General features: G+C 47.3%; 1 protein-coding gene across 2 annotated transcripts; it reads left to right on the forward strand.

Annotated features, from left to right (window-relative positions):
* Positions 1–3,738: 3,738 nt before the first annotated feature.
* Positions 3,739–10,837, forward strand: PRRT1B (proline rich transmembrane protein 1B). 2 transcript variants are annotated; one of them, XM_054998116.1, is made up of 4 exons: positions 3,739–3,863; positions 5,339–5,825; positions 7,028–7,171; positions 9,052–10,837. In XM_054998116.1, the coding sequence occupies exons 2-4, from the start codon at positions 5,451–5,453 to the stop codon at positions 9,196–9,198; spliced, it is 666 nt and encodes a 221-aa protein (XP_054854091.1). In that variant the 5' UTR covers positions 3,739–3,863; positions 5,339–5,450; the 3' UTR covers positions 9,199–10,837. The 2 variants fall into 2 exon arrangements, with proteins under 2 accessions (XP_054854091.1, XP_054854090.1); XM_054998115.1 differs by having other exon boundaries at positions 5,376–5,825.
* The last annotated feature ends 3,075 nt before the right edge of the window (positions 10,838–13,912 follow it).

The raw sequence follows: 13,912 nt of genomic DNA on the forward strand, positions 1-13,912 counted from the left end.
TTGTTTTGAGGATTCGGTTTCGTTTTCTCAGCCATGCCGGACGCTCCTCTCGGCTGGTCCGGGAGGAAACGACCGGGCACCCTGACCGGGCGGCTGATCTGCAAGGATTAGCCCCCAGGACTCCCAGGGAGGGAGCCAGGGTCCGGGACGCGGCGGGAAGAACTCCCCGAAATCAATGCGGGGGGGGAATTGCCCGTTTGTCCCTATGGAGGCCGGCAGATGTGCGCGGCGCCTCGAGTGCCGCCGGGCAACGAGAAACGGCAAGTAAAAGAAACAGGCGGAAGCCTGTAAACAAGCGAATCCCTTCTGTTTTACAAGCGTTTGTGAAGGAGAGGTTGATCTGAAGAAGACTCGCTCTTCCCCTTCGTTGAGTTCCAGAATTTTGTTGGCGCCCCCCCCCCCAAATGGCAGCAAAGAAGCAAAGTCCCGCTCTCGGTGAGTCAATCTCGGCTACTTTGAAGGGGGAGTCGCTCGAAGAGTTGGTGCGCAGGGCGGTGGTGGAAGCCATAAAACCCTTTGTTGACAAGCTGAACGAAACTGATCAAAGGGTGGGCTTAATTGAAAGCGAGGTGAAAACCATTAAGGCAGCAGCGGGGGGGGGGCAGAAAAGTCTGCTCTGGAAAGTGCGTCACTTGTGAAGGCTACAAAAAAGGAGCTGAAGTTGGTGGAGAACCAGCTGATCGGGCTACAGGTGGAACGAACGCAGACAATTTTGCGTCTCCAAAACGTGAAAGAGGAGGAAAATGAGGATCTGTGGGATTTGGTCTCGGAACTACTGGCGACACCCGCGAGGACGACTAAAGAAGAGGTTAAAAGCGCCATTTTGGAGGTCCGTCGGGCTTCTTCAAAATATGCAACAAAGCGACAGTTGCCTCGTGAGATCATTATTGACTTTTCATCTAAAAAGATTCGGGACACCATCCCATATAACTCATACAATGCGGATTTGGACTTTATGGGTTTGAAAGTCAAGATTTTGAAGGACGTTCCATTTCTAGTCCGGAAACGGCGTTTTAAATATAAAAAGTTTGCAGCTCTTCTGAGGGACCATGGAATAAAGTACAAATGGTTATTCCCGGAAGGAATATGGTTCAGATATAAAGATCAGGCCTATAAGATATTATCAGAAGATCAACTAAAGGATTTTGAGAATAAAAACCCAGAACTCTGCTGCACCAAGAACGAAGAAAAGGAGGAGCCGGAGGGGGGGGAGGAGGAGGAGAGCATCGCAACAGCAGTTGCACAGAGAGAACTGCGTCCGGGACCTAGAAGGGGGAGGAAAGTTTAATCAGAATTTGAAATGTTTATTCTCTGTATGATTAACCACTCCATCATTACTCTATGGAGCTATTTTTGTATTATGATAGTATGAAGGGAAACATTGAAGTGTAGTGTTTAGTGTTTGTAGTTCATTCCCCCCCCTTTTTTTTTTCCACCCCCCTTTGTCCCTTCCCTCTCCCCTTTCCTTGTGATAGTCTGGTGTAGTGTCTTGTAGTTATGAAAATAAAAAAATTTATATAAAAAAAAAAACCACTTGTTTTGAGTCCTATCCCCTGTTGCCAACAGGAACAGCTCCCTTCCCTCCCCTAAGTGACCACCTTTTAAATACTTAGAGAGCAATCATCATGTCTCCCCTCAACCTCCTCTTCTCCAAACTGAACATTCCCAGGTCCCTCAGTCTTTCCTTGTAGATCTCAGGCCCCTCACCATCCTGGTTGCTCTCCTCTGCATCCGTTTCAATTTGTCCACATCCTTTAAAAAGAGAAGCCTCCAGAACTGAACACAATACTCCAGCTGGGGCCTGACCAACACAGTATATAGTGGGACAATGACATCCTGTGATTTGGACGTTACGCCTTTGTTCATACACCCCAAGATTGCATTCGCCTTTTTTGCTGCTGCATCACACTGATTGCTCATATTTAGCTTCCTATCCACCCGTATCCCAAGATCTTGTTCACACACACTGCTCTCTAGGAGGAGAACCCAGCAATTATCCATGTTACATCACCTCTTCAAACCTGTCCAGATCTCGCTGAATTCTGTCTCTGTCTTCAAGGGTGTTTGCTTTGGTGACATCTGCAGATTTAATGAGTGATCCTTTCTCAACCTCATCTCGATCATTTATAAAAATATTGAAAAGCACTCGGCCCAGAACAGAGCCCTGTGGCACTCCACTGGACACCTCCCTCCAATCCGATGTGATGCCATTGATAACTGCTCTTTGGGGGTGGTGCGGTTGTCCAGCCTATCCATCTAACCATCTAACCATCTAACCTAAAGTTCAGTCCACAGTCCTTCCGTTTACCCATCAGAACAGCATGAGGAAGTTTACATCGGCCTCGGTGAAAATGGTCACATGGCCGGTGGCCCCGCCCCCTGATCTCCAGACAGAGGGGAGTTTAGATTCTAAACTCCCCTCTGTCTGGAGATCAGGGGGCGGGGCCACCGGCCATGTGACCATTTTCAAGAGGTGCCGGAACTCCGTTCCACCGTGTTCCAACTGAAAAAAGCCCTGATCCTCACAACAATACGGTAGGTTAGGCTATAAGTGTGTGACTGGCCCAAGCTCATCCAGAAAGCAAGAGTGGGGATTTGAACCTGGCTCTACCAGATTATTTATTTATTTATTTGTAGTCCGCTCTCCCAGAGCCTAGTCTGATGGTCTAACCACTACGCAATGCTGTCTCTACTGTTGCTAGAGCTGGTGTATCTAATAACAACAACGTAACTACACATGGATGGCAACCTTATACAACAGTGTAGTAACCCTATTTTATGGGCTAAATCTGAAAGATACTGTTTGTCCCCTTCCCAGTTTCTAGTCCAGATGGAAGTGGGGAAGATGGAGGGAAGGAGGACTGGGTGCTCGGAGTAGCAGTTGAGGCCTGGTGGCTCACCGTTCTCCAACTCCACACCAATCTGCCCCACCATCTAAAAAATTAATTGCCAACCAGGCCTATTGAATGTTCATCTGATAAATATTTTTCCGGATTCCGTGCCAGTTTGGCCACCATCTAGCTTGATTTTTTCTGGCTTCGGGATGGCCCAGCTGTTTCTGGGCTGCGCCACTTTAACAACTGCGGGAGGGCAGCTCACATGAGTGAATACAAGTCCACAGAACACCCTGCACATAGAAAACTATCGTGGAATGAGCCTAGACTCTTTTCCCCTGACATGCTAGATTTTTACATGCAGGATTTTTTTGTTCTGTATGGAGGAGATCCAGCTTGAAGCCTAGACATGCTTGCCCTCTAAATGAAGCGGTTGTCCTGTTATCTTCCTTTTCCCTGGGCCACTGCATGGACAACAGCAATGTGTCTTTTAAGATCCTGAAAACCCCCCATCCCTGGGTCTGAGCTGCACAGGGGCCTTTCGATGGGATTATTGACAGATCAAAGGGCTCTGCAGTGGCTCCCTTTGGGGCTGCCCCTCCTCCTTCCCTCTGCCTAAATGCCTCCCCATATATGGAGCTGGGAAGGTTTATGCTCCCTCTCCCAGGCGAGATAGCTAGGTTGATCTGAGCATAGCTGGCCTTTGCCCCCATCCACCCCCTCCCCTTCAGGGTAGGCAGGTACTGGTACGGCCTGGCCTTGCTGGGAACTTCACGGCACCCTGAGCTGCTCCCACTGGCCTTCTGCACACAGCCATCTGCAAACACCCCCGTCAATTATTAATAAAGCCCAGGAAACTAAATCCTGGCAGACAGGACAGGTTGCTCTCCAGGAACTTGGCGAGGAGAGTCACTCCCCCAGTTTGGGCAACATCTGTTGACATGGAAGGCCTGCGGCCGGTGGGCTTGCCGTTCAGAGTCTGGCCCAAAGGTCACTGAAGAGGAACAGGAGCATTGGCGGACACTGCAGGTAATGTGAACTCTCCCCAATTTCAAAATCTGACATGGTGGGCATTTGCAGACCCGGGAGGCTTTCCTCTGCCTGCCGGGCAGGCGAGCACATTGCCGTCCTGTGGGTCTTCCTGTGTTTGCCGTAGTGCGCAGTGTAAATGGATTCTCTTTCCAGAGAATCAGGGACATGCTATGGGCAAGTGCCAGGGAGCGATGAGGACTGGTGGTGACTCCCTAGTACCTGCCTCAATGATAGAGCACAGGCCTGAGAGTGAAATAGATCCTCCGTTGCAGAGGCTCGGTACCTTTGAGTCCCAACAGCTGGGGACAGGCAACTTAAGAGGGTTGCAGTTTGCATCCCCTGTGAGTTTCTGGGAGTCTTTATGGAAAGGTGCGGGACCTGTTGAGGATTCATCTGGCATAGGGTTGCCAGTCTCCAGGTAGTGGCTGGAGATCTCCTGGAATTACGACTGCTCTCCAGGCCACAGTGGTCAGTTCACCTGGAGAAAACGGCTACTTTGGGTGGTGGACTCTATGGAATTATGCCATGCCAAGGTCTTTTCCCTCCCCAAACCCTTGGGTATTTCAGCTCCCTCCCTTCAGAATAATGAGAATGATTTTATATATAATAATTATAAGGTATCTTTCCAATCGCCAAGTTCCGAAGGCAACATCCATGCCATCCCAAATGCTGTAGAAGCAGCAAAATAAATTGTTCAATGTTGTTTTGAAGACAAGTAACAATGAATAATGAGGACATTAGCAGGGCCGTAGGATGCATCCTATCTATGCAGAACGCTGTTGCAATGGATATACCTTCCAAACTTGTCATAGAAAACAACAGCAAAAGGGACATGCAGCTAAAACGTGTACTGTGTACAATCACCATGTTATGATCTATACAGGGGCTTCATATTCATTCCTACATGGAAGAGTCCTTCCAGTAAGAAATTCATAGTTTTTGAATAGTTGGTTTGGCTGACAAAAGCCATGTTTCTTGTATTTATTAAGCATATGTGGATCCCATTTTTTCATATTCAAGAACAACAATCTATTTCAAAACCAAAATAATAAAAACCAGTTGTTGTTTTAAATCAGTAGCAGTAATAAGGAAATCTGCAGTGAAAAGAGATTAGGCTTGAGAACCTGGGTACTGAGAGACCCCACAAACAAAAATTCCCTCTGCCCCTCCTTCACATCTCTCCAGCTTATCCCATTACCACCCCTGGAGCGATCAAGGCCTCTAAAGTTTTGCTTCCCCCTACCCCAGTTCTTCACTCTTTCAGCCGTTTGCTGAAAAAACAGAATAGTTTGTATCTGGTGTCTAAGAAACAGCTGTGATGGAGCCAGGCAGACCTCTTTTGGGAGGGCAGCTCTTGGATGGGGTGCCACAACTAAAAAGGTCCTGACATCACCTGGCACCCTCCAGAGAAGAGGGTGACCCAAGGAGGGCCCGAGGCAACACTGAATATTTTTCTTCAATATGCTTCACAGTGAACCATCAACCTCACTGGAAGCTGTTTTCTTACAGGGCCAGCGACTCATACAGGCTCTTTGTCCGCAAGAGGAACAAGAACAATCTGTGGTCATCTAGAACAAAACTGGCATGGAAGGAGACAGACTGCCAACCAGAGATATTGTTCCATATCATAGAGGCGGAGAAGAGGACAGAGAGGGGGAGCCCCAGTCCTTGACAGAGAGTGCCGCCACACACCCTACGCTCCAGGACTCGCTCGCCCAACCAAAGTCCACCCTGCAACCAGAAAGGCATTCCACGCCTCTTACTGGCATTATTAATCCTGGCTTTATAGAAGACCCTCCACCCTATTCTCCTCTAGACCCCAAAACTGTTCACCTGGTCTACCCAGACTTCCAAGGCAGCGTCTCTGGCCATGGGCCCATCGTCTTCCAGCCGGCACCTCTGCAGCCACCCTTAAACCCACCGCCATACTTCCTGCATGGATCCTACCCCTTCACCATTGTATGTAATTGAGCTTTACATGCGCTGAGCTTGATTTGCTAGTTGTCCCTTGTTGTTCCTTGCTTAAACTCTGCAGGAAGGCCCTTAGACTCTTTAGGGTGAGTGTCAAAGGACTGGGTGCCTGGCAATAGCACTGTGAAAAGCAGATATGAGGACAATGGGGGGGGGGCTTTTTTCAATCCATAAACTCCACCCTGTGACCCCAATGTAGGTTTAACAAAATAGCTGATGAAGCCTTTACAAAAGGTTAGATGTGCAAAGAAGCACTTCAGAGGGCAGATGCAGAAATAACTTTTTGTAATTACAATAAACTCCGCAAGTTCCTAATATTATGATGTTCAGAGGCAAAAGAGTCATTTATCTCATTCTGAAACCAATAGTTAAAAGCAGTTTGTTTGAACAATATCTCTCTTCAGTTCCTTCTCTGTGTTCCTTCAGCGAGAATCACATTTGAAGCTCTGATTTGTCCAAATCTCCCTGCCTATGGAAAACTAATGCATCAAGATGCTGGCTTGATTAAATTCTTGCCAAGGAAAAATTAGTTTAACAGCCAGCATGAATTATAAGCAATGAAACACTTTTGCATGTATTTGTTTTTGGCACAATTTGTCATGCTTCTGCCAGTCACAGAGAGGGTCAGGGGGGCACCTGATATTGAGGCCGCCTTCTTTTGGCCACTAGAAGCCCTGCTGGAGCCTTCCCTCCCCAGCTCTGATGGCCATTTGGTGACACCCTTCTTAGTATGTTCCCAATCAAATAACTGTTTCCAAAATGGGATGTTTTCCTACAGACAAATTGGGTTCAGAAAAGTGTAGCTGGATATATTTTTTATTGCCGCAAATGTTTTTAGACAAGCATTTGTGGCACAAGGAATTAACTTGAGATTTCCCATCAAACAGCAGCCCAGGGTATTGCCCCCCCTCTTCCAGTTCTGCAGTCTTACTGGGGGTCACACTACCCATGCTTTTGGAACAACCTGAGCCTTGACTGTTTGTAGGCCTTATTATCAGTATGACGTGCAAAATTAGTTTCAAATGTCCGTCCTCCCCCAGTCTGAGAACTGGTCCAAGGAACAACCATTAGGAGAAAGGGAAAAGCTCTCCCCACAGTGAGAACTAGAGTAGCCCTGTGGCAAATGTCATCCAGAACAGGGGTGGTTTGGTCTTGTAGCCCAAGCAGAATATTTGTTGTTTGCTCTGCAGTACAACGGCTCCCTTCTCAGTGAGATCCCAATAGAGGCCAACCCAAGGAGGCCACCGCCCAAAGATTACTTGGTGGAATCGGTGCTGGTGATGCTCTTCTGCTGCTTGCTGACGGGTGTGGCTGCTCTTGTGTATTCCCATGAGGTAAGGTGTGCGTGTGTGCGTGCGGTACAGCTTGTGGGAGAGAGCTTTATGCTTTTGTCAATCAATTCCCCTTCCTCTTTTTCTGAATCCCAATTTTTCTCAGTTCCAAAGCTCTTGATTAGCCAGGTTCATGAGGACCGGGGCTTTTTTTCAGCTGGACCGCGGTGGAACGGAGTTCCGGCACCTCTTGAAAATGGTCACATGGCCGGTGGCCCCGCCCCCTGATCTCCAGGCAGAGGGGAGTTTAGATCGCCCTCCGTGCCGCTCAGCAATCTAAACTCCCCTCTGTCTGGAGATTAGGGGGCGGGGCCGCCAGCCATGTGACCATTTTTGCCAAGGGTGATTTAAACTTTAAAAAACTCCCCCCTTGTTCCAGCTGACCCAAAGTGATGTCATTGTGCAGGCCTGGGAGCGTGCACGCACTTTGTGTGTGCGCATGTGGTACCAGGGGCACCACCTCCCGCCAGGAGTTGCCCCCATGCTGGCAACCCATTGAGTTCCACCACCTCTTTTCCCAGAAAAAAAGCCCTGATGAGGACTGTGTCCTTGTCAACTTTTTAACCACTGCAAGTCTGTACAACTGTTTCCATCAGGGCTGGATTCTCTCCAGTTCTGTGGCTCCACTGACTGTTAAGAAAGATCTGGTCACAACTGCAAAACCCAGCGGCATGCTTTCCCCCTTGCTATACCTTTACAAACCAGCTATTGATAAGTATCCTAAATTGAGTCATTATGTTTTTATTCCTCTCTTCCCTCCAAGAAGCAGAGGCAGCATACACAGTTCTCCTCTCTGCCATTTTATCCTCACAACAACCCTACGAGGTATATTAGGCTGAAAAAGACTGGTCCAAGGCCACTCAAGTGTGCTAGAGATTGAGTTGAGATTTGAACATGGCTCTTCCCAGTCACAGCAGAAAATGCCCCACTTCTCCCGGCACCTCTCATACACCAGTCACCCTATTCCTGCTCAGTTAGATTAACCAAAAGTGGGCTATGGCTCAGTGTCTTCCTCCATTTTTCTGCCTGTTGAAGAACAGTAACCACACTGCTCCTTTAACCAGAGCATTCCTCGGAGCAGGGGTGGCAAAGCAATAGGCTGCCGAGGAACTTTATGTTCCGTTAACTCAAATGTACCTGTTTGCCTTTCTTCTCTTGCCCACTGCAATTTTTGTGCCCTCATTTCAGAGACTCCCCTGGGCAAGGAAATAAAGGGCTGTTGAGGCGATGGGAGTGACTCTAATAAAAATCTGGAAGCTGCTGCAGAGGTGCTGTATTGCAAAGGGAAAATAAGTTATAATAGAGTTCATTTAATAGCAGCGACTTTTCTTTACCCCGCATCTCTCTGTGCTGCAATAAAGCAGAAGTTTATTGTGCCTTAAAAGGATTCCCCCCCCCGCAAATTATTCAGAGGCTGGGGAGAGGTCTCTCAAACATCATCCTGGATTTGGCTTTCATAGAACTCAAGGAAATGTGGCTGTTTGCACATTGCTTACCAGCCACGGAACATCGCACCAAGCTCCCGGAACGACAGCGTATGCTGTCGTTCCGGGAGCTTGGCGCAATGTTCCGTGGCTGGTAAGCAGTGTGCAAACAGCCTGTGTTTCTAACATTACCAAAATTGGCGTAGTCTTTTTGCTGTAGAGAAGGCCTGAAGTTTCTTCCAACCACTGCCTTTCGTTTCTAGAATGGCTCTCTGATCCGTCGTTGCCTGCCACCATTAAAACCGCTTCCCCCAAATTAAGAAACGCCACCAATTCCAACCCTCCCCTCAATTATAATGTGCTCTCCCAGAATAAATGGGGAGCCAGTCCCAATCCTCTAACGCTGTAGCTTCAAATGGGCGGCCGTACTTCATGTTAATATTTTCTCTCCCACCTTAGACACGATCCGCTCTGAACCGAGGAGACCTCGTCCAAGCCAAGGCAGCCTCCCAGAAAGCTCGCACGCTGGTCCTCTTCAGCCTGTTTTTTGGTGTCTTTGTCTGCGTCAGCTGGGTGACCTACGTAGTGGTGGTTCTCTATTTGTGATGGGGGGAGTCTGGATCGGACTCAGTCCCTCAAGAACCTGTCACTCATTGGCAGGCACGCATTGGGTCAAGGCAGCGCAAGTGCGCAGTTCAGAGCCACAGTCAAGGCAGGCCACTGTTTTTCTGCACCTGCGCTCAAGGTTGCCACACAGAATTGGGGGCTGATTTTGGACTTGGGTTCTTTGTTTTCCCCTCCAGTTGGCTTACCACCAGCTCTCCCAACAGAAGGAGGCAGCTTTTAGAAAGGGGGGAGGGAAGGCACCAGAGAGTTGATGCAAGCCGCAAATGCATCGGGGAAGAGGAATGGAAGCTTTGAAGAGACAGGATTCTGGGCCGTTACCCAAATCTAGATCTGAAGCCCTTGTTCTCCTGCACTGAATCTCTGATGTCAGCAGCCTGAACTAGAAGATGGGGCTTAATGTCGCACACCCCTTCGGGGCCAGACGGTAGCTCTGGCCTAATCCCACTGAGATCCCCAGGTGGCCTTGCTGTGCTAGGCCTCGGCCCCTGAAGTACCTCGTCCAAACCCCAGACCTCTGAGACTATTCATCTTTTTAAATTCCTATTATTTTTTACTTCATTAAAACTACTTGGCGCTGACAGATCTACTGGATGTGACCCCCCAAAACACACTGAGGAGGAAATATAGCCTTCTTTTCATAATATGATCTTAGTTTGCTGAACATTCAGAGCACCTTGGGAGATGAATTCTTGAAAATCTTCAACTTTCATTTCAAGAAAAGCAGTTTCTAGTCCTCATGAAGATTCCACCCCTCCCCCACACCTGCCCCCAGTAACCAGAGTGGGCTGGTTGTATACCGCACAATTTACCAAATGACTGAATTTTAAAATATGCAAAACCATTTTCAATACTTGTTTGTGATGTTCAGAGATGTACAATCACTTCTTTCTTGAGAGGCCTGAGTATTTTTTTTTCTTGCTGCACAGAGCAATCTATATTTTATTCAGAGGCAAAACCACAGGCTAGTTGCCAGCTTTCAATACTTAGAAGCCTGTGGGAGCAGGAAGGGGGCAAGAGAGATTGAACACCAAAAGAAAACCAAAACAACATCCTAGATGGGATTGCTCATTTTCATCTTTATTGCCGCTGATGGGAACCAGACAGCAGAGGGCAGTGCTATTTTAAAATGGATTAAAGGGACATAAGGTTCTTCTGACTGTCATTATTTAAATGCATATTGTTTGAAAGGAAAATGAACCTAAATGTAAGATGACCTCCTCTAAAAACATTATACACAAAAAGTTTGGTAAATTATTTAGCACTTTGCTGCCTCTGAGCTTGGAGTTTGACTTTAGGTTCTCACCATGAATCCATCTAACCTGCTTTTAAAATCATCTGTGCTCACAGCCCTCACTACTTAGCGAGAAAGAAGTGTTTTGTTTGGTCCGTCCAGACAATATTACTGCTTTAGGTGCCTTTGTGTTATAACAGAAAGTGTTCTATTCATTTGCATTCTCCAGCTTAAACATAAGCGTATCAACCTCTATCATGTCTCTCCTCGTTCATCTTTTTTTCTAAATTGAAAAGTCCCAAACTCTTCAGCCTTTGCTTGTAAGGGAGGTGTTTCAAGACATTAACAATTTCAACATTAAAACAACATTTAAATAAAGTATATATAAAATAATTCAATAAAAAAATTAACACCAGAACTAGAGCTGATGGCCAACAATGTTTATTGGGGGTGTGCCAAACAAAAAAAACTCTTCATCTGCTAGCAGAAGACAACAATACAGGGACACCGATGATCTCCCTGCAGGAGGGAGTTCCAAAGTTTTGGTGCCATGATCAAGAAGGCCCTTTCTCCGATTGCCACCCATCTAGCCTCATTTGGCAAGGGCACCCAAAGCAGGGCCTTTGAAGATGACTGGAGTGGACAGGCAGGTTCACATGAGAGAAAGCAGTCCTTAAGGGTATGTTAGCTCCAAGCCCTATAGGGCTTTAAAGGTCAATATCGGCACCTTGAACTGAGCCCAGAGGCAGATTGGGAACCAGTGTAGAAGGAACAAGTTATACGCTCCCTATGACCCACTCCCGCCAGAATATGGCTGCAGCATTCTGTAGGAAAAATAGCTTCCAGACACTCGTGATGAACAGCCCCACATAGAGAGCATTGCAGTAGTGTAATCTAGATGTTACTAAGGTGTGTACAGCAGTGGCAAGATTCTGGATTAATTTATCTGGAGTAGATATGAGGCCAACTGGCCTGGGATCTCCTGGACCCCTTAGATCTACCTGAGATGACTTTCTGGATGCTGTTTTCAAGAGGACAATTGCTAATCAAGCCATACTGTGCAAGACAGCACGGGCACTACCACTTGCTCTCCCCTCAAATTGACTCCTACTTATTGTGGACTTCCCATTCGTTGGAGCTTCCCAAGTTGCGCCTCCAGTTCCCCCACAAGTGACCAGTGGAGTCCCCTTATCATAGAATCACAGAGTTGGAAGGGGCCATACAGACCATCTAGTCCAACCCCCTGCCCAATGCAGGATGAGCCAAAAGCATCTCTGACAAATATTCATCCAGCCTTCAATGAGGGTGTAAGGTAGGCAGACAGGTCATCTGAGCTGCCGCCCAGATAATGTCTGAAAACGAGCCAGCCTGTGTGCTGAGTTCATCTTTGAAAATGTTTCGCCTCCCAATCGTAACAAAGAGGAAAGCTTCATTGGCATCCTGACTGATGGTGCCTCAGAAGACAGCCTCTTCCGTTCCTCTCTGGGCCACCTTTGCACCATCAAATCTTTATGTTCTGCATTAATCCACAGCAGTGCCCAGATTCACACCCCTTTGCTAATGGAGGTGAGAGAATCCCCAGTTCACTCACCTGCATGGATCTTGTATATAAAATCCTTCAAACACCCTTTTGTTACCTTAAGTACACAAATATGGTTAACTATTTAATACTGAGAGAAAAACAAAGATTGCCTTTGAGTTTTGTCCATGTTTGTGAGATGTCTTCATGGGACATGGCCAGAGGGTTCCAGCATTGGCCCAACTATGCCACCTTCTGGAACCAGCTGTGCTCCCAGCCAGAGGTACTCATCAAACCAATTCTTCCCCCTCAGCAATTATAGCTGATCAGCCAGACTTTGACTTGAAGCAAAACCCTTCTGCTGTGGCCCAGATTGCAAGGGCCCATGCCCGGTGATGTACAAGCTGCCCTCCCCCATCAGAGCATAACGCATAACACGTCGCATTCACACACTGACACACAGAAGCCTGCTCGAGCAATCCATGGGGTGTGCATAATGAAAATCCTGAGCAGAGATGGGCACGAACAGCAATACCAACTTTAAAAAGCCACGGACAGCCCAATCAGCTGTTTGCGAACAATCTGTTCGTGAGGCCCCATTCTAAACAAACAGGTGGTCGTTGCAAGCCTCGTTTGTTGCTGTTTGTCAAGCCAGACAGTCTGGCACCTGCAATCAATTCCCATGGCAACGCAGACAGGGATTGTCTGAACTCTGTCTGAACTCCCGCTGTTGCCCTGGAAACCCCAATCTAAGCCCAATTTAGCTTGATAGGCAGGTCTTCCTTTCAAGTATGGAGTTCCAAATTTGTTACAAGGAGCAAAGACCAGGAGGGAGGGGGGCTCCCAGCTCTGACTTTGCAGATAGTGAGGGAGAGACAGTTGCTGTTGGCATTTTGAGAGAGAGACAGGGAGAGTGCATTGGAGCTTGAATTTTCTTTGTGTGTGGTGGGATAGGGATCTACCCCTTCAGGTTCCAGGGCTGCTGCCAGCCTCTGGGGCCAAGCTATTATTTATTGTTGGTACATTTCCTGCTGCCTGCTCAGGTAGGGTTTCTGGGAGTGGTGTGGTAGGGAGGCTGGAGGAGGGCCTGCTGGCCCCCACAAACAACGAACATGTTTGTGACAGGATCATGTTCGTCAGTGTTAATTGTTCGTTGTTCGGGGATGGCAATGAACAACTAACACCATGTTCGGATTTCCCCCCTGTTCATGCCCATGTCTAATCCTGAGCCCTAAAAACCATGGAAAAACCTATTTTCAAGCCTTACGTCCGTCTTTCCTGGGAGACACTACTCTGGGCTATTTGGGAGTCACAAGAACTCCTCCCCGAACGTTCTGTGATATTTTTCAATTTCAAATACTTTCTTTTTTATTTATTAAAAGTTTTATATAATTAAAAACAAACCTAACAAAACTACAATTACCCATATACTATAAAACAAACAAAACCAACATACAAAAACATTACCCATATACTATAAAACAACTAATCAACATACAAAAACATACATAGTACAGAACAACAGCAAAATTCCCTCTGGAAGAATTCTGTTTTACAAACTTTGTGAAATGGCAGGAGCTGGGGCCACTGCCAAGAATGTGCACATGTGGGCCGATGCTGATCTTGCCCATCTAGGGTGGCATTTTGGAGTAGTGGAAGAGCCAGTTTGGTGTAGTGGTTAAGAGTGTGGAACTCTAATATGGAGAACCAGGTTAGATTGCCCACTCCTCCGCTTGAAGCCAGCTGAGTGACCTTGGGTCAGTCACAGCTTCTCAGAGCTCTCTCAGCCCTACTCACCTCACAGGGTTTGTTGTGGGGATAATAATAACATAACTGTAAACCACTCTGAGTGGGCATTAAGTTGTCCTGGAGGGCGGTATATAAATCAAATGTTATTATTATTATGTTATAGATCAGGCAAGCCCAGTCCTCCTTTCTTTGGC

The sequence above is a fragment of the Eublepharis macularius genome, chromosome 14 (genome assembly GCF_028583425.1).
Source record: "Eublepharis macularius isolate TG4126 chromosome 14, MPM_Emac_v1.0, whole genome shotgun sequence".
Classification (NCBI taxonomy): domain Eukaryota; kingdom Metazoa; phylum Chordata; class Lepidosauria; order Squamata; family Eublepharidae; genus Eublepharis; species Eublepharis macularius.